At 37.2% G+C, this 26,513-nt stretch overlaps 1 protein-coding gene across 2 annotated transcripts in view; it reads right to left on the bottom strand.

Moving 5' to 3' along the window:
• Positions 1 to 26,342, bottom strand: part of INTS13 (integrator complex subunit 13) — a 37,969-nt gene extending 11,627 nt beyond the window's left edge. The window contains exons 1-15 of one of the 2 annotated variants that reach the window (XM_037514197.2): positions 25,867 to 26,342; positions 24,708 to 24,943; positions 22,719 to 22,793; positions 14,402 to 14,604; positions 13,908 to 13,988; positions 12,237 to 12,327; positions 10,325 to 10,453; positions 8,475 to 8,559; positions 6,128 to 6,217; positions 5,883 to 5,990; positions 4,777 to 4,955; positions 3,649 to 3,819; positions 3,225 to 3,379; positions 2,711 to 2,941; positions 383 to 522 (exon numbers count right to left, since the gene is read on the bottom strand). In XM_037514197.2, the coding sequence (XP_037370094.1) occupies positions 383 to 522; positions 2,711 to 2,941; positions 3,225 to 3,379; positions 3,649 to 3,819; positions 4,777 to 4,955; positions 5,883 to 5,990; positions 6,128 to 6,217; positions 8,475 to 8,559; positions 10,325 to 10,453; positions 12,237 to 12,327; positions 13,908 to 13,988; positions 14,402 to 14,604; positions 22,719 to 22,793; positions 24,708 to 24,932 (1,963 nt within the window). In that variant the 5' untranslated portion in view covers positions 24,933 to 24,943; positions 25,867 to 26,342. The remainder of the gene's footprint in view (positions 1 to 382; positions 523 to 2,710; positions 2,942 to 3,224; positions 3,380 to 3,648; positions 3,820 to 4,776; positions 4,956 to 5,882; positions 5,991 to 6,127; positions 6,218 to 8,474; positions 8,560 to 10,324; positions 10,454 to 12,236; positions 12,328 to 13,907; positions 13,989 to 14,401; positions 14,605 to 22,718; positions 22,794 to 24,707; positions 24,944 to 25,866) is intronic. The other variant, XM_037514198.1, reaches the window with a different exon arrangement.
• Positions 26,343 to 26,513: the final 171 nt, after the last annotated feature.

Here is a 26,513-nt window from a genome sequence, read left to right as displayed (position 1 = left end):
ACACTTAATACATCAAAAAATGGGCATTCGATTTTTTCCTAAATTCATTATTAGCTTAGAGAAAAGTTAGTCTTCAATAACCTAGCACTTAGTGTAGTGCTGGTAACATAAAGAGATTCAAATTTACAATTAAATTTTATAGTCCTTTATAGTAAGTTTTATTTTACAAAGGCTTCATTAATGAAGGTATGACACTACTTTTGATTTAATGCTGACAAATATATTTGTCAAATATAAATACTGCTGGCAGTTTCCAAGACTACAAACACTCCCTTAAAGAACACTTACAACCAGTTAGCAGCTTTCTTATATGCACAGTACACTGTACCAAAACACAACTAAATTGGAACTTTTTTAACAACTAGTTACAATTCGGCCTTACCTTTTGATTTCTCTACTGGTGGAGCTTCATCCATGTCAATAAGGGGTTTTTTGTTTGGAGGCTCTGGCGAATCAGGTGAATCTTTTATAATCTCAGCCTCAGCCAATTCTTCTTTTCCACGTTCTAAGATACCTTTTAATCTTTTTGAGGGACAAATAAATATTCACACTTTCAGAAATCTAAAAGATTCAATAATTAAACTAGACTAGATATACAAGAAGTCTTAAAAAACAGCTGCTCTACAAATTAAACCTAGGAACTAATCAGACGCTAAATCTCAATCTAAAATGATGTAAGAGAACTTAATGAATTAAACCCAAGTTTTCACTTTCCTTCATCATAGTAATGTAGTAATCCAGTAATGTGGTTATTGGTAAAATATGAAAAAAAAGGTGAAATTTGGTAAGTTAAAATGAAAAAAGTGGCTCTTTTCCATTTTTTAATTTAAATTTTATTTTTATATTCCCCATACAACTACAACCCCTTTATTTTGACCCCAATCCCTCCTTTCCCCGCCCCCCAACCCCCCATAGTGTGTCTCCGGTTCATAGTTGTTTGTTGATTTTGATATTTTCTTTGTTATAGTTATTCTTTTTCCTGGTCCCTTATTTAAGTTTTCTAGATTCCTGCTATGAGTGTCCATTTTTTTTTTTTTAAAGATGTATTTTATTTATAAAGAACTGGTGTACAGGGCAGATGTGCAGGAAGGTGAGAGGATTCACCAGAGACAGAGTGGGGAACAGAACAGGCAGACTGACGAAATACACTGTTGAGGGGAGCAGCAGACGAGACAGGAGAGGTCTGCTCAGCATGGGGGTTGCTTCGAGGCCGTCACCACCAGGGAGGCCCCCAATCTTAACTTTTAAAGACATGACCAATATACTATTTTAAGTGACAAATAAGATTAAGAAATGTATTATCCTGACCTCTCCTGGTGGAGCAGGCGGTTGAACGCAGAGCTGTGAAGCTGTCTGTAGCCTCTGCAGCGCTAGTTCAATCCCAGCCAGCCGGCGAAGGTCCCACATGGCGAAGCAGACCTCTCCTATCTCACCTGCTGCTCCCCTCAGCAGTATATTTCGTCAGTCTGCCTGTTCTGCTCCCCACTCTGTCTCTGGTGAATCCTCTCACCCTCCCGCACATCTGGCCTGTACCCCGGGGTTCTTGTATAAATAAATAAATAAATCTTAAAAACAAAGTATTATGCTTTGTCCTTTACTTTATGTGAAAATGTATTTATATCCCACAATTCAGGATCTTAACTCCAGACTTTTGAGTTTCATCAGGAACTCTTTCCATCTGAAACACTTACAAAAGATATAAATATATACTTGAAGATCAGTGGGATCTGAATGAGAATACTTTTCTCTTCTTACAGAGTCAAAAGCTCAGTGGCCCTAAGGGGATGTGAAATTCTAATGCCAGAGAATGAAAGTGTTCTACCTATTAATGGGTGAAATGATGTGATTTCCAGAATTAGTTTCAAACCACTCTTGTGTGGGAAGTAAACAGTGGTGATGGAGAGGGGAGTGGATATAGATATGTATGAAAAAAATCTCCATGATTGATCATTTTTTGAAAGCAGACAATGGATAACTATTTGTTCTTGTCACGTTTCAAATTTTATACCATAAGCTCTGTTATGTTTTTAAGGAACATACTACATTGCCATTATAATGTTTACCTTTTATTTTTGGTCTGATTTCTGGCAAGGAAGTAAAGGTCAGCTGATATGATAGGCCTTTATTATCTTTTATGTTCTCTCTAATCACTATGTAAACTAAGACAAAAGAGTGTACTATTGAGGAAGTTTCTCAAAATTAGGACTATGTTCTTCCTCACAGCACTCAAGAGCACCCTGTTTTTTTATAACAACATCTTCTACACTTTGCTCTACTCACTTACTTACGTGTCCATCTCTACCACAACACTACACATTCTTCCAAGGCAGGGATCTTAGGCCAAATGCCTGGCATAGATCAGCATTCAAAAAATACTTACTGAACAAAGGACTGGAACGGTATCTTTGATAGTCATAGTACATAAAGTAAATACACCAAACATGATTTTTAGACACAGGAAAAAGTTAAGCACTATCTGTGCCCCATAACTAAAAAAAACCCACATTAATAAATAAATTCATAAAAATTTAAGAATATAAAAATTCTCTTTAAGCCCAATAAAGATCTTTTAGACTAAAAAAATGCAGTTATAAAATAAACACACACATGTGAACTAGCATGAAAAAGTGGTAGAACACTGGAAAGTGCGATGTATAGAATGTGATGTGCCAACAAGCACCAGGGAGCTGTGTAAATATCAACCAGTTACCTCTCGGAATCTGGCCAGGATTTCTCCTGCTCATAATCTTTCACTGCTTTCTCTGACTTATCCTCTTTGTCCTCCCTCTTTCTTCCTCGTTTCTTCCGTTCTTCTTCTTCTGGGGGTTTGCTCCTACACGCCATCAGACATTCCAAGACTTTCTGATGTTTATCTGAGTTGTTGATATGGGCTCTGACAAGGGTTTCTAATTCATTCCACATGATTCGATATTGTTCATCTCTGAAAATTAAAATAACATTCTTAGAAAAATTCTTGAAGTATTATTAAAGTGTTATTAACTACTGGGAAAATAAAGGACATACTTAAACATAACATTTTTTCTCTTACTCAACAGTTAGTACAACTATTCCAAGTTACCATGTATCCAATTCTGCCATTCTGTCTCTTTTATCTCATATATACACACACCCACAAACAAATAATTTATATATGGAATAAGTTAGCTTAAAAAACAATATGTACCAAGTAAATGTGATATGCAGAGAAAGAATTAAAAAACTACCTTTTAGGGCCTTTTCCTCTTGTACCAACTGTAGAAATAGGTAGTGGATCATTTTTTCTTTCCATATCCACTAAGTTATATATTGTTTTTTGACAGTTCAGCACATCTTCTTCAGTCAAAGCTTCTTTCACAATAACACTGGCTAATGGAACTACCTGTTAGTTTAAAAAAAAAAAGAAAGAAAATCTGTCTTCAAAATCAAATATTAAAGCATCTAGGATAAGTATCAGCTCATTTTAAACATCACTATGGCGAGATCTATAGCCATCACTTCAATTTTCTATTACTAATTCTTTAACTCTAGCAAACTCATAGAGTTCATTCTTTGCTTGAGAAATGGTATCAGTAAAGAATACATAACTAATTGAGAAGGAAAACTGGTAGAGTATATGACTAATCTAGAAGAAAACTATTTAACACTTACCGCTTGCATGTTAAAAATGGTGGTTTGTGAAATAATCATAGGCCAGTAACGGGTGTGTTTTTCTAACTGATCTTTTGCTCGTTCCAAAGGGATCTCAAGACTTCCGTCGATTTTATATCTGGGGTCTAGAAAAGGAGTTAATCTGTTTTCCCTCATAAATTCACCAAAATCCTAATAATAACCAAATAAGATAAAATTAGAAACTGTTTTCTAATGCTGCAATGTGCATTACATGTAAAGTTTGCCCCTGACGTCCCGTGATATGCAACCATGTATTTTCTCTAACAGCCCTCTCCCACTAATTTTTTCCCCTTCTTTTTGAGCAATAAACCTATCATCCTTTATACACAGGAATGAAGAAAGCTCAAACAGAAATGCACTCATGGTTCTTTCCACCTTTAAAAATTAAAGATTACTCATTTTCCTTCAATTCTGTAATTTAATACTTTTCTATAATATACAGATAAAAGAATGAGTTGATTACATTCTAACAGTAATTTGATTACTTCAAAACTACCCTGACATAACATCAAAATGTTACAGTGGCTTTTCTTTAAATGAAGAAATTATAGGTAATTAACACCTGGAGCTTACAAAGTATATTTGTATAAATCAATCACATGTAATTCCACAGCCACCTCAACAGCAGACAACCAAAAAATATTGAATAAAAAAGAGGGAAGGAGATACGAAAAATTAAAATCAGAGTAAAAGAAATTCTACCAAAAATAGGTACAATTTCCTTTTAGGTACCTTTAAATAATTTGTGTTAGTTCAAAGTAGCAGCAATCCAAATATTCAAATATTTTGGTTTGCCACTGAAGTGACTAGAAATAAAGTTCCACCTAAAATATTTGTTTAAACCCAATTTCCATTCTTTGCCATAATTCCAGAGTATCAATGCATTCCAGATTCATCTCAGTACATATTCTGAAGAACAATGTAAAGACTACAATGTAGTGAGAAAGAGCTTGCCTGGGCAAGCACTGCGGGAAATTCACCTCATCAAAACAATAATAATCAACTTCTCCACACCTCTTTTAGTCACACACCTTAGCAGTTAATGATATTCAATAACTATTTGCTGACTGATGAGGGACTCAAAACATAAAATTCATATAGTCTTACTGTAATCCGGTAGTCTGTAACTCTTCCTCCACATCCTTCACTAATTGAAGGTGGATCTTCTAGAATGGATCGAGAACTGCTAAGGACGTGCAAAAAAATCTCTCCTCCATGGCTACTAAGCATATGACTAATGACTTTGGAACCTGACTTTCGTGGTTGTTCCAATAAAACAGAACGACCTGTCAAAAGCAAGAATGAAATTCAAACCGGTTATCTTTTTTCCCTTAAGATTTATGTCTATATTTTTCATTTTATTAATTCTCATATTTAACCAGCATTGCTAATTTAATAAATGTACAGTTCAAGTCATGAAAGTCAGCATTTTAGCCTTAGCTTTCTCTTAGTCACTGCAGTTTTTTCAAGTAAGTATACTGGTCTGGTATATAATGTCTGATTATATTTTCACTAATTGAGTGAAAAATTACAAGTTCATATAAAATTATTCCCCTGGCCAGCAAGAAAAATAATGAGACAACTATTGGAAAACCCTGACATTATAAAACCTTGGATCATCACTGCTACTGTAACTACTTCTTATGTCACATTATTGAGTGATAATTTAATCTGGACTTCACATAGCCTGCTAATCAAATTGTGCTTAGTACAAAAGAGAAACTAACATTATGATATACACTATGCTTTCTATATTATACCATGTGATTCAGACGCATGACCTAAATTCTGTAGCTTTCCTTTGTGTTAACTGGATTCCATTTACAAAATTTAAATTCATAAGAATCACCAAAGCAGCTATTAGAATTTAGGTTTAATAAATGCAATCTAACAATATCACGTTTATTTCTAATAAAGTTACAGTATTCAAGAGAAAGTTCTTTGTAATTTAAAATTCAATAGGCCAAGAAAAATGGTCTATATGGATCAACTTACACAGCAATGATCAAATTTTTAAATAAAAATACTTAAAAATAAGTTAACTGACATTTACTTAGATACAACAGTCAACTACCCAATGATGTTTATTATTAAGTAACTTTCAATCAGTTTTTGGGAAATAAAACAGCTAGCCTTTATTGAAGAAAGCACTCCAGAGTTTAGATTTTCACTGGTAATAATCTCAGTCAGAACAATTAAATGATAAAAGTTACCATTTAGAAGAAAATTAGTAAGGCAGGAGGAAGGTCTACTATTTACATCTACAGGTGAAATTCGATAAGCGCCAGTGCAATAATGTAATTCTGAAATAGAAGAAAAAACTGATTTGAAAGATTATAAAGGAATATTTCCACAATTAAAAGAGGAAAAATAACTTGCTCTGTTAATTAATGATACGCTCAGAATACTTTAGGAACCTTTGTATTTATTCGTTTCTCTTTAATTATCAAATACCTACCAATGTTATTTGTTCTGGGTGTGCACCACTTCAATGTTATTGTTTCTTTAAATGAGCCTTCTCTATTGCTGCCTCCTAGATGGGTATCACCTTTAAAAATAAGTCAGAAAAAAAAGCAATGTAACGAAATAGATCACAAACTTCAAAGTATTTACCTAAGAATTCCAAGAGTCTAAAACTCTAGAGAGAAAATATTTTTTGGTGAATATCTTTAAAGTCTCTTAAAAAAAATCAAATAGAGTTTAGATACTAGCGATAATTAAAATATTTAACAATTGTAAGTCAGTTAAATAGCAAACACTTTTTTAATTTCAAGCATCTATAACTAACTGCTCCCTTCTGACACCATTAAATGATAAAATAACATGGTTATGTACTCAAAGAAAGATAAATGAACACCTAATTATACTAAATCCTAAAATCTATTAGAAGAAACATGAAATGAGGAATCTAGGAAGTAAATAAGTAAGATGTCATAGTGAGCATTTTTGCCTAAATAGCATCTAGAGTAAACAGATGTTAATAAAACAATAATGAACAAATGCAAAAACTATAAAGTTGACAAAATTTCAAAAAAATATACAGTGCTATGAGCGGCTATACAAAAAGGCTTGACCTTTTCTGAGGCATCAGAAAAGGTTTCTGTGAAAAATGAAAATATGTGTAGAAATTAACTAAAGCAATGAAGGAAAACAGTATTCTGACAAAGATAAAAACAGAAGCTAAGATATTGTGGCAGGAGTGGGTGTGAATAGTTTTAGATCTTACAAAAATTTTAGGGCCTTATGAGACATCTAAACAGTTCTGTCTTTCCCCTTAGAGCAAGAAAATCATTAGAGGGTTTAGGCTGATGAGCATTCTGCAAGCTATTCTAGCCAGCAAGTCAAGAGTGGGTAGAGACAGACCATTAGGAGGCTACCAACTGATGGGAAGTAAAAGAATGGGCTGGATTAGGGAGATAGTAAAGTGTTAAAAATGCAGATATGGATGGACTTGAGAGACATTTAGTAGATAAAATAAGAAAAGGTGACAATGGTTTAGATAAGAATGACAGAAAATGTCTCAAAGATGATTGAGATTTCTGCCTTGAGAGCTGGAGAGACAATAGGCCACTCAGAGGGAAAATGAGAAGACCATTCAGGGGCAAAGCTCAGGTGTCTGAGAGAGATGGAATAGATATAATCAGGCAATAAGATATATGGATCTGGAGCTGAAGGACGATATCTGGGCTCATGTATATGTCCTCATCAAAGTCCAGTACCACTGTGCCCTCCTGTGGAAAGCTTGCCTAATGCAGAGGCTTCAACAAATACAAGGCCGTGTTCCCCCAGTGCTGTTCCTATGACACCACGGCATTTAACACAGGGTGTCCATGTGTCATACATGTAGCTCTAACTCAAATCAACAACTATTTAGAGATATGTTTGTTATAAAGATTACTTTTAATACATTTTCTAAGTTTTAGAAATATCTTAAAAGTTGTTATTGTCTCAGGTTCTTCGTAATGTCTATACATGACATTTTCAAAACCAAGGTCTCTGTATTCATCTGTTAAATAATAGTATATACACTTATCATTATAGTTTTTCTATTAGGAATTAATATTAGGTTAATTCCAAGGTTCTTGATACAAGTAACAAACGCTTTGATTGGTTCATGGTATTAACTTCAGGAAAGATATATACAAGATGATCCAAGTCAACCATTTAATTCTGACAGCATCAAGTAACATAGAAAATATTCTCAAGAGTTTAACCAAATATGAAAAGTTAAAGGCAACTTCACTGAATTTCAGGAATGGATGGAATTACAATTCCTCAAATCAGCATCTTTAATTTTTAAGTGTGCAAACCACAGTCCAGATATTTGCTGGTCGGAGACAAAGCTTGGACGGAAATTTGTTACCTCCTAATTCCAGAATCTTCTTCCCTAAACCATGCCTATATACAGTTGCAGAAATCAGTTTTGGAGATTCGACCTACCTAAGTCAAATAATTTTAGAGGAGGAAAGTAACTAAATTACAAAACAACTGATTTTTATCCATGCAAACCGTAAGTCTATAATTATTCCTGTTCTCTTCCTTTTCCAGGGTGATTTGCCGCAAAAGAGAATCTATCTCCTAAATGTAGTAACTATCTTCTCTGGTCTTTGTTCCATTAGCCTAGTCTTATCCGAAGTTAAGTCTATAGAAAACTATAGGCCACTAATAGATGATATTATTATATAAACTTGTAAAGGGATAAATTAAAGCTAATCTTGTTTATTAAAAACCCCCTCAAAGCTGTTAGTATGCTTTCACATATGTTAGATCTTATAAAATAATCCTTTCCCATGTCTCATACTTACCACTTTTCAGAAAATCTACATGTGCATCTTTGTGATGAAGTAGCTCCACATCATAATTGGCAGATGTGTTAGCATGTTGTTCTTCCTTAAAGCAAAATTTAAAAAAATTGGTTTCTTCATTTCCAAAATATTTAAATTAATTAATCACTTTGCTTTTGCTTAAAATCAAACACATCCATCAATAACTAGCTATAATAATAGAACAGTCTGCTCAGAAGTTAATCTATTTAAAGATGCAATAGTTTCTACAGCAATGTGACCTCTATAAAAAAATTACAGGCTACATATAGGTAATAAAGTATTGAACAATTTTTTTTACATTAACACCTATGACTAATCCAGAAATTTTTTTTTACTTCAAATGCATTTTTTTGCCAATACATTTTTTATAAAAATATGTAATTGAAATAGTTTATGTAGGTTTAAAGGGAAATAGTTGTTTAAAGGAGGAAAGAGCATCTTTAAATACCTACTATAAATTAGCAAACACCAATTACATAAAGTAGCAAATACAAACTAAACAAGTTTAGTAACTTGTTTTCACTAAAAAGTAAGAACTTCAACACTATTTATTTACAGCAGCAGCACACAAATCTGGTCAAATTTGTAAAGCAAGCTACCTGTCACTTTCAAAGTATTTTTCTTGTAACCATGAAATTTTACACAATTAAAGCAGACCTACTGTGCCATATTGCTTTTTAATGCTTCTATGTCTAAACTGTTCTGTTGGGTTGGCCTATTAATTTCTATTAGAGCCAGCCAATGGAATTAGGAAGAAATTAATAATGAAAAGATAATATTGCTCATGCAATTTAGTATTCATGATATTGTGGGGAAAAGTGAAATCAGACTTATAAAAAGTGAATTTGAATTTTTAGTGGCTATTTTATATTTTTAACATAATCAATAAAACTGAATTTAACTCCACTCAGTAGAAGAACATTTAAAACTTATGATGGGCCAGGCAGTGTGTCAGTCCTAAACAACTTCAAAATGAAAATGGGGGCCTCCCAGTGGCGCAAAGGGTTAAGTCTCAGTACTAGGAAGCTATCCACAGCCACTGCAGCACAAGTCTGATCCCTGGTCAGGGAGCTAAACCACATGGCACAGAAGACCTCTCCTGTCTCACCCACTGCTCCCCTCAGCAGTGTATTTCAGTACATATGCCTTTCTGCTCCCCACTCTGTCTCTGGTGAATCCTCTCACCACTCCACCCCCCCCCCACCCCCGGTCCCCGCACCTCTGGTTTACACCCCAGCTGTTCTATGCATAAATAAATAAATCTTAAAATAAAAAATGAAAATGAACAGATAGTGAAAGAGTCCTTTAAAAACCCATTAGTAAAAAATCATAAGATGCACATCAATGGTTTTTTAGTTCAAGTATAAAATTCCTTCCAGCCTCGAGCTATTTGCCTCTAGTTAGATCTATAATTTACAAACACCTTTATACCAAGTGGCCAAGAATGAAAATATAAGAAATAAAGATGCACTAGAATAATCAAAGTAAGTAAAATCTAATAACACACTGTCAGAAAAGAATCACAGAAAAAGTAATTTAAGAGAAATATTATATTTTGATGAAAATAATGAAAACATAATTAAATTACAAAAAAGCTGATAATGGACTCTTTTTATTAGAAAAAAAAATGGCATTTTGTTCTGTGATCCTTTCTTGTTGCTTTTCAGTTTTACTGACCTGGTCAAAGACATTGAATGTGGGCTAGCAAAACAGAAAATATGATATGGGAAGAAAAAGTTAAGGTTCAATTAAAATAGTAATATACATCAAACAAATATTTAAAAAGCAAAGCAGAATCATCCATAATAACAGGAAAAAGAACTGCCTACCTTCATTGGAATATTTGTAATAGTAGTTGAAGCCAAGTCGAAATGCTGCTGTACTAAAATATTTAATTTGGTAGCAAGATGCCGTCCTGCACGGACACTATGAACTTCACTGGTTAAAACTGGGGACAACTACAGAAAAGTATAAAAAACAAAACAAAACCCATAAAACATTAATACACTGCAACCTAGTGCAAAATATTTTATTTCAACCCATAAAAGTTAAGCATTTTTAATTTTTAGAATTTGGAAAAATAAACAGGTTCATTAATTAACCATGATACTTATTTTAACAATAATTTTTTATTCAACAGATACCTATGAAGCAGAACTTACTATATTGTATGCCAAAACTTGTGTGTGAGGGTTTGGAAGAAACAGCAGCGAACAGGCAAAGTCCCTGTCCTCTTGAACTTAAAGAGGAGGTCTTTGACCTAAATATCCTTTTTAACTTACAATTTCAATTTATGTTTATCTATATGCAAAATAGATATTAAGTGGCCCATAAAAATACTGTAGAAAAATAGCTCATTTTGTGTAGAGGACAAACTCCTGCAGAAAAAGACTGCTTGTTACAAAGATGGTGGAAACTGCCGCAAACATCTTACTGTGTCACCAAAAAACTGCATTACGGCAATCAAGCCATTTGCTACGAGGTAATAGAAAATTTTACTTATTCCAGGGAAATTATATTTAAAGAAATTTTTTAGTTATCAAAGAAGTGAAACCAACATCCTGGCACATTATCAAAAGAGGCGGAAAAAAGTAAAAAGGGACCTTACACAGAAAATCATCTAAAAACACAAGGATAATGACCTAAAAAAAATCGCTTCATTACAAAAAATTTATAGACTAAGGTAGAACACTTAATAACGCTAAATAAAAAATCAGAACACATCAACGAAAACATTTAATATGAACAAATAAATACATTCATATTTCTAAACAAAAATCATTGATGGAGAATATTGTATAAAAACGTAATAATCAGCAGCCTTATCTTTTCCTTTAAAACTGTTCAAATTTATTAAAAAGTAAGACCAAGGCTGGAAATTAGTTTCTGCCGCATATGGATGGGTAAAATGAATTTTTATTAGATTATAATTTTTTTTTTTTGTGGGACCCCTGCTAGTGGCCGGGGAATGAACCGGGCTGCAGAGACTGTGGGCAGCCTTGGAGCCCAGCGCTCAACCGCTGCGCCACCAAGAGAGGCCCTTATTAGATTATATTACTGTGATAGAGTGCACTGCTATTCTAATGAGGGGGGAAAAGATTTTGATATAAGTCATCAAAGCAACTGAAATACATTAAACTACTTGAAATTTAAGGAGCAGTATAAACTGTATATAGTTTTATAATGCATTTAATAAAAATAAACAATTGTCAGTAGGCAAGCAAAAGAGAAAACACTTTAAAATCCACAGTTATAATGTAAAGAACCAACCTAGGTGTTCTGCCTTACAGGTTGCTTTGCAAAATACTAAATATGGCAGCACTCCATCTGCCCACCTGTGACTGCAGATGCTTCTGCAGGGCGGCAGCCTCCTGCCTGCCTGTGACCTGTACCATTCCGGGACTCTCTTCATTGACCTCCCTCAGCAGAGGCAGCTCTTCTCAAGGCCACCCACCTGCAACCATGCAGGCCTCTCTCAGTACGCCTGTCCCTTTGGGGCAGCTCTTCCTGCCCGCTTGTGTCTACATAAATGTACTTTACTTTTCTGTCCCTCTAATAAACCTGTTTTTTAAATTAAAAAAAAAAAAAACACCAAAAAAAAAAAAAAAAAAAAAAAAAAAACCACCCACTAAATACGTTCTTGGCAGAAAATGCTGGCAATATGGTCATTTCAACAATAAACCTTTTCAGCATTTCTTGTTATAACAATGATTTTTTTCTTCCATTAATTCTTCCCATTACCTCTTTTTTAGGACGATCAGATACAAGGCTGTCTTCACCAACAGGGTAGGTATGGATCAATACCAGCTCACACTTTTGAATCTGCATGAGACTGAAAGAAAAACTTTTCACTTAAAATGTAACAATGTATTTGATGTAAAGAATTTAGGAAGGTGGGCCTCCCCTGGTGGCGCAGCAGTTAAGCGCTGGTCTGCGAGGCTGCCCTCAGCCTCTGTGACGCCGGTTCGTTCCCCGGCCAAGGGTGAGGGTCCCACAAAAAAAAAAAAAAAAGATTCAGGAAGGTAAATTATTACATGTTTAATATACTAGAATATACTAGAATAGTCTGTAACAATCAGATGCTACTGTTAACACATAAGCTAAATACTTAGGAAGACTGTATTTTGCCTTGCTTATATGAATATTTCATGAATAATTCACATTAATTTTACAATTTCCTGTGTTTGAAAGAGAAAAGGAAAATTTTTATAATCAAGCATAATTTTCAGTAAATAAGTGCCAAAGAGGGCCTCCCAGGTGGCACGGCGGTTGACTGCTGGGCAGCAAAGCTGCCTGTATCTTCTGCAGCGCCGGTTCCATCCCCGGCTGCCGGCGAGAGTCCCACATGGCACGACAGACCTTTCCGGTCTCGCCCGCTGCTCCCCTCAGCAGTGTGTTTCGTCACTCTGCCTGTTCTGTTCCCTGCTCTGGCTCTGGTGAATTCTCTCACCCTCCCGCGCTTTTGACTGTACCCAATGCTTGTATAAATAAATAAATGAATCTTTAAAAAAATAAATAAGTGCCAAAGAGAAAATTATTATGTATTAATTTTTATCAACTCATATTTTTAAGGGCAAAATCATATTAACATTAACCATTATTTGGAATTGACTATTTCTAAGAACATAAGATTTGTAACACTAAAAATTTCCACCAACTTTTATTTTGGAATTTTCAAATCTACAGAAAAGTTGAAAGAGAAGTACTATTCACTTAAACACTTACATATCCTGAACCTAGATTCACTACCTATTAGCTATACTTGCTTTCTCTATATATATCTAAGTAGATATTATAATCTTCCTAACTACACTGTTTGAGAGAAGAAATGACAGTTCACTCCTACCATGGCATGCTTTTCTTAGAATAATCCTACTCATTAACACCACCAAAAATCCACATAAGCAAATTAGTAAGAGTTTGATCCAATATAGACTCCACGATGCAGGTGCCCCAAACATGCCCTTAATGCTCTCTTTTTTCTTTTTAAAAACTTCATGCATGGAACACAACATCTTACTGTGTCAGCAAAATTCTGCATTAAGGCAATCAAAAGTCATTTACTACAAGGTATTATGTTTTGAGTTGATATTACTGGATAATACCTCCAACAAGTTGCCCATTTACAAATCTGTAACACAGAAAATGAGCAAGCCAACAAACGTGCATTCTAAATGTACTGTTTTAACCTTCAGATCACCTTTCCTGTGGGGAAAAAAGTAAAATCGTAAAGTGAAAGAGAAAATGGGAAAAATGTTTCTAGTGAAAACGTTAAATATTTTTTACTCATGTTTGGCTTGAGCAGAGGATTCAAGGGAATGCTACAATTCTATTAAAAGTATAGGTGATAACAATAATGAGTACCTACGACTAGTAAACAGCTTGTGTACTTCACTCATAGTCTATACTCACTGATCCGAATTTGCAGCAAGCTTGTTGTGCTCGTGAATTGTCTCCTGGACACAGTCCTCAAGCATTCTCACATGACTATCACTGTGACATAAAAAGATAAAACAAATTTCAAGGAGGAAACAGGAAGAGAAAAAACTTTACATGCGATCCAACTGCAGGATGCTGTTTTAGACAATTAAAATCACTTCAGTAAGGACTATCTTCAGATGCTGATGCACAATACCAAACAACCAGCTGAAAGACTAGTGAGAACAAAGCAGAGCGACCTACAAGATGACAATGCACTAAACAGTTTTCATTGGGAAGAGTATTTTAGAATAGGCTAAACACACTTTTAATATTAGAAAGGTTATTTGGGATATGCTTAAATGCCCACATGTTGATCTTGTTTTTTTTTTTTGGTCTTTTTTTTTTTTGGTCTTGTTTTTTAAAATAAAATTGTAAAAGGACTATAAATTCTGTCAACGAAAGGATTACTATGAACAGCATCTCACCTTTTTGCATTAGTAATGCAGATTATCCGTCCTCTATTTCCAACACGTTCTGCATTCTCCATTAATAGAGTACGAGCCTCATGTTGATATTCTGTGATTTTACAAAGGGTTTCCACTGCTGCAACCAGTCCGTGCAAAATACTGCAACATTCTGGATCTGCCCGTGGGTTAGGAGGTCCAACAGCAGCTAACGCTGCCATTAGCTAAGAAAAAGGAAAAACAGTTATGTTGACAAAACAGTATGCACAAGGGCCTCCCTGGTGGTGCAAAAGGTTAAGACGCAGCCTATGGGGCTGCCTGCAGCCACTGCAGCACAAGTCCGATCCCGGGCCAGGGAGGTACCCGCATGGTGCAGCAGACCTCTCCTGTCTTACCCACTGCTTCCCTCAGCAATGTATTTCAGTCAATCTGCCTGTTCTGTTCCCCACTCTGTCTCTGGTGAATCCTCTCATCCCCACACCTTTGGCCTGTACCCCAGTTTTGGTATGCATAAATAATAAATAAATCTTTAAAAAAAGTATAAAAAAGTATGCACAAGTCAAAGTCATCACAAGAAAATAAAACTGTGGACTAACATAACTTATAAATATGGATACAGCTGTCCTCAGTAAAATACTAGCAAACTAAATCCAGCAACACATAATAAGAATTATATACTATGACCAACTGGGACTTATCTCAGGAATGCAACGTTGATTTAATATGTGAAAATCAGTTAATGTAAATATCATACTCATGAAAAAATATTTTATTCACATGACCGTCTCCACAAACACAGTAAAAACATTTGAAATAACTGAAGACCTTTCATGAGAAAAACACTCAACAAAATAGAAACAGAAGAGAACTTCTCAAGCACATAAAAAGCATCTAGAAAAGACCTAAACAATAACACCATGCTTAATGGTGAAGACTGGATGTGTTCCTGCTAAGATCAGGAGCAGAGGAAGGATATCCACTCTCACCCCTTCTTTTCAACAGTATCTAAGGTGCTAACCAGGGTAATTAGGAAAGAAAAAGAAATAAAAGGCATCTTATTAAAAAGGAAGAAGTACAACTATCGCTATGTTGCAGATGACATGATTTTATATGTAGAAAATCTTAAGGAACCCGGTAAAGAACAATTAGAAATATAAGCAAGCTCAGCAAAGTTGCAGAGTATGTGTCAATGGACAAAAATGAACCATAAGGTCTCCCTGGTGGTGCAGCGGGTTGAGTGCCGCACTGTGAAGCTATCCGCAACCTCTGCAGCACTGGTTTGATTCCCAGCCGGCCAGGAAGAAACCCACATGGCACGGCAGATCTCTCCTGCCTTGCCCACTGCTCCCCTCAGCAGTGTATTCGGTCCGTCTGCCTGTTCTGTTCCCTGCTCTGTCTTTGGTGAATTCTCTCAATCCCCCCGCACTTCTGACTGTACCCCAGTTCTTGTATAAATAAATCTTTAAAAAAAAAAAGAACTGTATTTATATACACTTAAAATAAACCCCAAAGTGTAATTTAGAAAACAATTTCATTTATAACAGCACCAAAAAGAGAAAATACTTGGGAATAAATTTAACAAAAGAAATGCAATTCATGTGCTCTGAAAAATGCAAAACATTCATTGTTGAAATAAATTAAAAATTAAATGAATTAAAAAACATGTTCATGGATTGGAAGATTTACTATTGTTAAAATGGCAAAATTATACAAACTGAACTTCGGATTAAACAAAACCTGTCAGAGTCTCAGCTGACTTCTTTGCAGAAATCAGCAAGCTGTTTCTAAAATTCTATGGAATTGCAAGGGACCCAGAACAGTCAAAACTACCTTGAAAAAGAATTAAGTAAGGGAACTCTGCTTTGTATATGCATGAAGATACTCTGGAAGGACCCAGAAATAGCTACTGCTGGTCGGGATAAACAGTGAGGTGCTGGTTACCCTGCTCTCCAAAGGAGAAGAAAGTCCTAATTTGTCATGTTTGCCAACATCTGTGGTTAAATATGCCCACTTCAGCTTCACTGAAGGCTGGGCGGGTAGGAGATGCACACTTAGCCCCCATAGTGGTGTGAGGAGATGCTAATATAGTGCTCACTGGATAGGGAATGAGGGGGAAGTGTCCTAAGGCTTGCTTTATATTTATACATACACATTGGTATGGAGATGATTACGTATGTATACATGTATATGTCTATGTACATTTTTTTTTAAAAGATTTATTTATTTATACAAGCACTGGGTACAGTCAGAAGCACAGGAGGGTGAGAGAATTCGCCAGAGCCAGAGCAGGGAACAGAACAGGCAGACTGACGAAATACACTGCTGAGGGGAGCAGCGGGCGCAGCAGGAGAGGTCTGCACGCTATGTGGGACCCTCGCCGGTGGCAGGGGATGGAACAGGCACTGCAGAGGCTGTGGGCAGCTTCGCAGCCCGGCGCTCTACCGCTGCGCCACCAGGGGAGGCCCTGTACATTTTATTTTTAAAGCACACAGGTTTTCCCTATTTATAAAAAGTTTCAAAAAAGAAATTAAAAAATGCTTTGTATGAAAGACTATATGAAGTCCCTAGTACACAGGAGGAAAACCACCATAAAAATTAGCTTTTTAGGGGATGGCTATTGTGGTCAGGTAAAGCAAGAGAAAGCAAGCTGAACTTCTGGAATCTAATGGATAGGGACTAAAGCTCTGGCTCTACATTTATCACAGTATGATGCTGGTCATTCTGTCCTAAACCTTGTCCTAGTCTGAAGTGAAAATAATAGAAACGATGCCACACTAATGTAGGATACTTTCCAAACTTGATTTAATTTGACCAACAAAAACAAGACCAAACTGCTGAAATCTAACAATTTTGGCAATAATATTTAAGATGGATAGGATAGTTGTGTACTGTAATCAAAGTTACCTAAGACAAACACCTTTTGGCCCCTGTGGGTCTCAGTTCCTTCACCTACAAGGTGAAGGAGTTGAAGCAAAAAATGTCTACAATCCTTCTAGCTCATTCTTCAATCAATTCACTTCACTTGTTAGTCATGATTATTCACAATACTAGGGAAAGGTGTGAAAAAGACAGCTAAAGCTAGATATTAAATATGTTAACATACATGATTATACATAATTCATATAAAACGTTGATTATTTTATACGATCTTAAACACCAGTGATTTGCCATAAAGTTGCCTCACAGGGTAGTTTCCCCTTCTGTTCACAATTTAAAAGCAGTGAGTGAAGTACCTTCACCTTAAAAAAGAGAGGGAAGCAGCAATTCCTCTTATAACCAAACACCTGCCATTATCAAATAAACACCTTCACTGCACTGCAGAGGTGCAGCAGGAAGAGCTATGCAAATGTGTACTTACTTTTATTCATACACAACTACAGAGGCTTCAAGCTTCTTTCACAGTACCTCTTGAAAGAAGCAAAGCAGAAAACCTGCCATTTCAAAAAGACAACAGAGGGGGAATGTATGCAATCTTAATAATATTTTTTCAAGTAATGAAAGAATAAAGAACATTCTAGAGTGATATAAATGCAATAGGCAAACCAATAAAAACCTACTCAAGGGCCTCCTCTGGTGGCGCAGCAGTTGAGCGCTGGGCTGTGAAGCTGCCCACAGCCTCTGCAGCGCAGGTTCAATCCCTGGCCGCCAGCGAGGGTCCCACATGGCGTGCAGACCTCCCCTTCGGCGCCTGCTGCTCCCCTCAGCAGTGTATTTCGTCAGTCTGCCTGTTCTGTTCCCTGCTCTGGCTCTGGTGAATTCTCTCACCCTCCCGCGCTTCTGACTATAACCAGTGCTTGTATAAATAAATAAATACATAAATTAATCTTTCTATAAATAAATAAAGTGTTCCATTTAAAACACATTTAGATGGGATTATTTCCACTAAAGAATATCCACTAACAGAAATATTTAATTATTAAATAATTCAAATAATGTATTCAAACATTTCACTATTGCCAATCTCTCATGTTCATATTCACCAGTGAAAAACCTTGCAAATTAAAGTCTGTCCAACTAAATAATAAAACCATAATCTACCACAAACTGAATACCCTTAGACAAACAATGGTTTAAAAACATGAACTTGATGGGTTTAAGTGTAGATCTATTTCTGTTCTCTCCTAGAACTCCACTAAAACTGTTAATGAAGGCATTTAATTCTTTTTAAGGTATTTAAATTAAAAAAACATTAGCCAGGGCCTCCCTGGTGGCTGTAGCACGAGTTCAATCCCCAGCCAGGGAGCTACCCACATGGCACAGCAGACGTCTCCTCCTGACTCACCTGCTGCTCCCCTCAGCAGTGTACTTCGGTCAATCTGCCTGTTCTGTTTCCCACTCTGTCTCTAGTGAATCCTTTCACCCCCCCACAACTCTGGCCTGTACCCCAGCTTTGTATGAATAAGTCTTTAAAAAAAAAAAACCATTAGTCAAAGGTAAAGGGACGTAAACAATAAACACAAAGATGAAGAGAATGGAAGAGACAACAAAAAACTCATTCCATTCCATTCAATGGCATGGATGTAAGAATATAATGAACTTACTAGGACTAAGGTGAAATCTACCCCTACAGGGGAGAGAAAGTGAGATGATATGTCCTCCAGGACAAGAAGGCATCTAGTGCCACAGAAACCAGGGTGAGGTTATGGGTGGTTTGAAGTCTTTCAAGAAGTACTTGACTTGCAGATCTTACTACCACTCCATCCTCGTAAGTGATTTTCTATCCCCTCCTCACCATAGCGCCTCTGACTCCCGTTCACAATGAAATTCCATGAGGAATTGAATGAAAGGTACCAAGTACAGAAACCACAAAGCATGGTGGAGAGTGACTAAGACACCAAACCAGCATCGCCCAGTGGAACCTTGTGTGAGGGTGGAGATGTTCTCCTTTTGTGCTGTCCAATATAGAGGCACTATCTATGTGTCATTACTAGCTCTGGTACTGAGAAAGTGGATTTTTACTGTACTTGATTTTAAGTAATTTAAATTTAAATAGTAACAAGCAGCTAATCACTACTAGTTCAGAAAGCACAGTACTTGACCAAAACCAAAAAAATTGAGCAGAAATCTGCCTATTGAATGTTAGCACCCATCCTCTGCCCTGGCTCCCAGAAGGCTGAAAATCCCCTTTATTTATAGCACACAAGTAGAAGAGCGAAAGTTCTTTGCCAGAGACCCTGAATAGTCCTAGAGAGGTGAGCTGCCAATTCTGATATCTGGAGGTCCCCCAGTGAATGTAGCTTAAGCCAAAGTGAAGTCTACTCAGCAATACCTACCACACGAGATGCAGCCCTTCTAATGTGCTTGGTGCCTTACTTCTAAATAAGGTCACACAACCAAATATTAGCAGGCATTTAAGAATAGCCTTAATCTGAAAAGAACTCTGAAAACAGAGGGAGAAGAAAAGTTCAACTATAATTTTACCTATAATAAGCCTTCAGATTAAAAAATTATACCCATAAAACAAATACATGACAAAATGGACATAATTATTCATCATCAATTTTTTTTAATATACAAAAGGGTTAGATTTATTAGAAGAAAGGGAGAAGAAGATGGTTGCGTAGACACAAAGAGCATCACCACTTTTTATGACAGATGCTCGTGAAAACCACAGTGAGTTATCAATCTCATACCTGTGAGAAAGGCACATATTAAAAAGACCCCCAACAACAAGTGCTGTAAAGGATGTGGAGAAAAAGGAATGCTATTACATTATTGGTGGGAATATGCAACTGGTGCAGTCATTTGGGAGAGTCATCTGCATATACCTTAAAAAACTGAAAAAGGAAATAGCGCACAGACTAGCAATTCCACTCTGGGGCATTTATCTAAATAACATGAAATTATCAACTCGAAAAATTTTATGTTTTACATTGTTTAGTGCAGCATTATTTACAATAATAGCTAAAATGTGGAGACCACCTAAGTGCCCACTGATAGAAGACTAGATTAAGATGTGGTCTATCCACACTATAAAATATCATTCAACCCTAAGGAAAGATGAATTGCTGCCATTTACAGCAAACTGGAAGGAGTAGCAGTAAACCAAGTCAGACTAACAAAGACAAATACTAGGTGTTTACAGAGAGAATGATTCAACAAAGCAAGTACTAGTGAACATGAATAAACATGTGAGACTTCTGAGGTTAAGAAGGAGTATTAGGGCCTCCCCGGTGGCACAGCGGTTGAGTGTTGGGTTGCGAAGCTGCACGCAGCCTCTGCAGCGCCAGTTCGATCCCCGGCTGCTACCCGGCCACCGCAGGAGGGTCCTACATGGCATGCAGACCTCTCCTGCCGCCCGCTGCTCCCCGCAGCAGTGCACTTCGGTCCTTCTGTCTGCTCTGCTCCTTGCTCTGGCGGATTCTCTCACCCTCCTGCGCTTCTGACTGTACCCAATGCTTGTATAAATAATTAAATAAATAAAAATAAAATAAATCTTTAAAAAAAAAAAAGGGAGTATTAAAAATACTGGAATAAACATTGTAGGGGCCTCCCTGGTGGCGCAAGGGTTAAGAGGCAACCTATGAAGCTAGCCGCAGCCACTACAGCACAAGTTTGATTCCCAGCCTGCCAGGGAGCTACCCACATGGCACAGTAGACCTCTCCTGACTCATCTGCTGCTCCCCTCAGCAGTGTACTTTGGTCAATCTGCCTGTTCTGTTCCCCACTCTGTCTCTGGTGAATCCTCTTACCGCCTGCGCCTCTGGCCTGTACCCTAGCTCTTGTATGCATAAATAAATAAATCTTTTTAAAAAAAATTGTAGAAAATATTAAAAATTTTAAAAATTACTGACTACTATTAACGAATGGATATAATTAGAGCAGAAGAGTGTTTAGAAATTATAAATACAGGGCATCCCAGGTGGCGCAAGGGGTTACAATGCAACCTATGAAGCCACCCGGAAGCCTCTGCAGCATGAGTTTGATCCCCGGCCGGCCAGGGAGCAATCCTCATGGCGCAGCGGGCCTCTCCTGACTCGCCTGCTGCTCCCCTCAGCAGTGTACTTTGGTCTATCTGCTTGTTCTGTTCCCCGCTCTGGTGAATCCTCTCACCCCCCACACCTCTGGCCTGCACCCTGGCTCTTGTATGCATAAATAAATAAATCTTAAAAAAAAAAATTAAAAATACAACTAAGACATTCCATTTAAAGGTTAAGAGGAAATGGGTAAAATGGCTCAGAATGTACAACAATGAGGACAATGAGAAAAATAAGGAATTTAATCCAGGAGATATAACATCCCACTAAAAGGGATTCTAGAAAGACACACAGCATTACTAAACATAGGAAACTGTCCTGAGGACTAGAAAGCCTCACACAATGGATGAAAAAAACCAGCACCAATGCACACTATTGAGTAATATATTAATATAAAAGGGGAAAAATATTCTTTAGTTTTTCTAAATTTTCAGAGAGAAATAATGAAGAAGAAATTATATTAGACTTCTCAACAACACTGGAAGATATGAAACAGTGCAGCAGTGCCCTCAGAATTTTGAGGAAACAATTATTTCCAAACTGAGATTTCTATATTCCAACTATCAATACAGCGTAAGGTAAGGCATAGGGATTCTGGATATTAGGCGCTACAGAAACAAGAGATTACACGAAGAAAAAGAAAAAAAATGGGATGTGAAAAATAGAGAACAGTGCACCAAGCCTAGAAAGCAGTCAGTTCCGACTGGGGTGGAATGCTACATGCCAAGAAACAAATGATACTGCTAAATTTCTGACACATTTATGATAAAGATATTGAGAAGTTTTATAAAGACATAGGAAAACCATCAGCATATACACAGAAAACTAAGCAAATTAAGCTATAAAAAAGGTCAATTATAAGTTCCAGGAATAAGCAAATAGTTGCACAAGAATAGAAATAACAACAATGCTAATGATCACTACACTACTTGGCGTACCTGTGAATAACAAAGTATGCAGACATTTCAATGCACACATGGAATTTTGAATTAACCAAAAATTCTGATTTATCAATAATGAGAAAATGGGGGAGGGAGGAAGGAGACAGACACAGTGACATGTGTAAGGGAGAAGATAAAGAATAAATCCTTATCAACAATAATGACAGATAAATCAACAATGCCACAAATAGTAAAAATGTGTTCTTTAAAAATATGGAAGTGGAAACTAGTGGAGCTTAAGAGAAAAGTTTGCTTCTAGGAATTACGAAAACACTGGAACAGAGATAGCTGTTTTTCTTTCAGTATTAGTTGGTGTTTTAAAACTACACTGATAATATATATTTTAAATCATTTTTAAGGAAAGTATTATCACATTCAGGTAATTTTCTGAAATGGCCACAGCTCGAAACCTAACCATACCTCCTGCAAATTTTGGTCTTCCTGAGTCCAAGAATTTAAAACATGTGCTCCAGAGTCACTTACGATGAAATTCACCTAAAAGATTTCAAAGGAATAATTAGCATTCAACTTCAATTCCCCTTAGCCACATTATATTTTAAAATAACATGCAGTTTCTAAAAATAAATAAACAATAACCTGCATTTCTAGCACTGTTTTGCTGACTGATTCATTCATTTTCCAATGACAGAAAGCCTAGTACATGCCAGGTGCTGTTCTTGGCACTGGGGACACGGCAGACAGGGATGAACAGAACAGTTCTGCCACTGAAAATGCAGGGAAGGCTAGGGCCATGGGGCTGTGGTAAGATAGAAGGCCCTGCCGCGAAGACACAAACAAAGCAATAAATGATCAAGACCATTTTGAAGAGCACCAGATGCCTTGGGAAAGAAGCTAGTTTGCTCCTTCAGAGTGGGCGGTCAGGGCAGGGCTCTTTAGGGAATTGGCAACTGAGGGGTACACAAAATAACCAGAAGAAACGAGACCGGGAAAGCACTGAGGCTGGAAGATCCCAGGTACAGCAAACAGCAAATGTAAACATCTCTAAAAGTATAGCCTCAAAGGGGTGAAGATCAGAGTGGGCAGAGGAGTAGTTAGAAAAAAGGCAATAGTCTTCTCCTATAGGGCACTGAAAGTCAAAGCAACACTTTGGACTTTATTCTAAATTTTAAAGTAAAATGCAAGCAGAAAACTCTATCAAGTGAGATGATAATGACAAAAAAATATCGGAAAATATATCTAATGTTGACTATACTCCCTTTTGGGTGAAGGGTAAGATTTATGCTTCTTTTGAGAATCGAGTAAGATTCTTTCTCCTTGATGTATGATCTCTTCTTAACATTCAAGAAATAGTTATTTCCCTTAAGTTTAATAACTGGTCTTCTTTTAAGGTTTACTGACATTGGTATTATTTTACTGCTACTTTATGTTCTCTCACTGAAATCTTACAACAATCATAGGAAGTACGTGTTATGCTGACATAGGAGGAAACTGAGACTTGGAGAGATTAAGTAACAGAATTAAGGTCACAGACTGAAAGCTAGTGTCCTGAATCAATATGTAAGTTTCTTCTCATTACACATATATTACATTAACAGGGGTTAAAAAGCAGCTTGTATTTTATTTGGGAATATATCTGAATGTTTAACAACAACTCTGTGTGTTCACTCTTACTGTCCCTACCTTGTCTAAGAACTGGCTAGGGCTGCAGCAAATGAGACAGAAAGCAAATCACCCATTTGTGGTAACCAAATGACTTTCTCAAAATAAACTACCTGAGATTCTGAAACCTGAAGACAATCTTCATACTTGGAAATTCTATCAACTTCCTAATTTCTTTTTATTGATAAAAACAATTTCCACTTAGCATTCTTAAGCGTCTTCCTTTTAATACGGTCAAATCCTGTAGCATTGTACTACACATACATTAATATACCTAACAAGTCACTTAATTTGTGCTGCTAAGGAATTGTGTGACTCAAAACAATTTTCTTCTCTTTAAGTGAATTTCTGCACCTCGACCTGGCAGTAATAAATAAGGCTGATAGTCAAATGAACATATGGCTGACAACCAACATCACTTCTCTTTGGCTGGTAACAGATATTAACAACACGGTCAGTATCTGTTCCACAGTGGCAATTATATATTTTGAATATATAATGTCCCCATTAATTACAACATCTACTTCATAGGACCACTGTGAATTAATACATAGGAGGCATTTTGGAACATTCCTGGTACAGGGAAGTGCTCCATAATTGTCGCTGTTGTTGGCCCCAATTAAACGCACGTAATGTGTTAATCCCAAAGGGGAGTGCTACACAGTTTCCTTTTTAATGTAGTAAACAAACTATTGTAAGTCAAATCTATAGCAAATTCATATATAAAACAATATATTCAGGCAGTTGGATAACTCCCCCATCACAATTTTACTTGTACTTCACACTCACCAGCTTTTTAAAAGGAAATATATCATACATTATTCTACAATATTCCATAGATGATTCTACTGAGCAAGTCCACAATGATTTAGATATGGGGGCCAATGGGATGATTCCTTGGGTCCTATTCTTCACCAGCATATCAAACTCGACATGCTGTCTGCAAGACTCTGCCATGTAAGGGCAATGATCCACAACAAACACTGTTTTATGAGATTCAGAAAAAATCTTCATTTTGTTTCAAGCTGTAAGGGGAAAAACATATTAGCCAAGTGTCTTACATGTAACATTTAATAGTCTAAATTATTTCTAAAAAGTGCGTCTTTTCCTCAAGAATTGGTAGGGACATGAGTAATCAGTCTTCAAAGAACTGCATTTAACAAAGCACAAGATTTAATGAGATTATGATGAGAAAGTAACTATCAATTCAATGAATGAGCTACAGCAGATTAATTCTCACTCTACCTGGCACAGACAAAATTACAGTTCACACATATTGGTCTGCTTTTAAATAACTTAAAATTGTCAAAAGAAAACATTTTTACATATAAATGTATTTGACTCTCTTACATAACAAGCAACAAATACTCCAAATACTTTAATAGTGCCCACTAATAGACATCAATCACATATAAATCAACCCCCAAATCAAGCCAAGCTACCATTTTCCGGCTTCCTCCTCCCAAAGCCTTAGAGGCTTCAGAAAAGGTGGGGATGGGAAAGAATTCACAGTAAAGAGTGACTGCACAAGGAAAAGCCCACAACTTAATTAAGGCTAACCGCATTAGGATAAGGACCCCAACTTCATTCTCTCCCTCAGCTTTAGAAACATCAGTCATTTATGCTTTAGAACACAAAAACATAGTCGCTGTCATCACACAGCTGGAAAGAAGGAACTTTTAGAACTTTTTTCCATCAAGACTCCCTCGCCTCGCTAATAAAATCCTCTACTGAAAAAACAACCCACATTCGAAAACCGTAAGGTTAGCAGAGTAAAAGTGATCATCGAAGGAACTGACTTTTAACGATCCGGCTATTCCAGCTTTCAAACGCATTTTCCCTTCATGCAAAACTTCTCTGAGAAACCCAGACACACTCTGCTGGAGGGTGGGGGTGGAGAGTACAAGGTGAGTGGAGAGGGAAGACCTCAGGATCGAGGTTCGCTTACTTTCGTGCCTGGTCCTGCCGTGAAAACCAACAGAGGCTATAGACCACAGCCTCTCGGGAAGGGGCTGCTGGCTGGGCGGGGAGGGTCAGCGTACAGCCAGGAATGTCAGGTAGCAGAGACAGAGCACTGCGCCTGCCCCGCTCATCTCCCTGCACACCGCTGCTCCCCAGGCTTCCTAAATGCAGAAGCGCGCGCGCGCATGCGCAGAGCGCTCCCCACGGCAGCGCAAGCTGCCCTTCCCCCTCGGTGGTCCAGACGCCCAGGTCGCCGAACAGGAAGAGGGCGGAGCCTAGGAAAATCCTCAGGCCCTCAAGATTTTCTACCCGCTGAATTGTCCCAGTCACCCATTGGCAAGATTGATCCGGGCGACCCGAGGGCGAAGTACCAACCACAGCACGGGATAAGCCAGCCGCGGTCCCCTAGCGCCAGGCCCTCCCACCCGCGCTCCCGTTCTCGAGCTCTCCACACTAGTCGGTTCCCCCTGGCAAAAATCGCGAGATTTGAGAGACTGGCGAGAGCATGAGCGTGCCTCAATGGGAGGGGCTGAGGAGGGACACGCCCCTACCGCTCGCGCATGTCAGCTACGGGCGGCCGGTCGCTCGGAGAGGCCCGCCCCCACGGGAGCCAGAGGACGGAAGTCTCGCGAG

Source organism: Talpa occidentalis, unplaced genomic scaffold (assembly GCF_014898055.3).
Source record: "Talpa occidentalis isolate TD23 unplaced genomic scaffold, MPIMG_talOcc4v2.1 talOcc4.16, whole genome shotgun sequence".
Taxonomy (NCBI): Eukaryota; Metazoa; Chordata; class Mammalia; order Eulipotyphla; family Talpidae; genus Talpa; species Talpa occidentalis.
The sequence above is the reverse complement of the archived record's forward strand: the minus strand, read 5'-3'. Positions and strand labels throughout refer to the sequence as shown.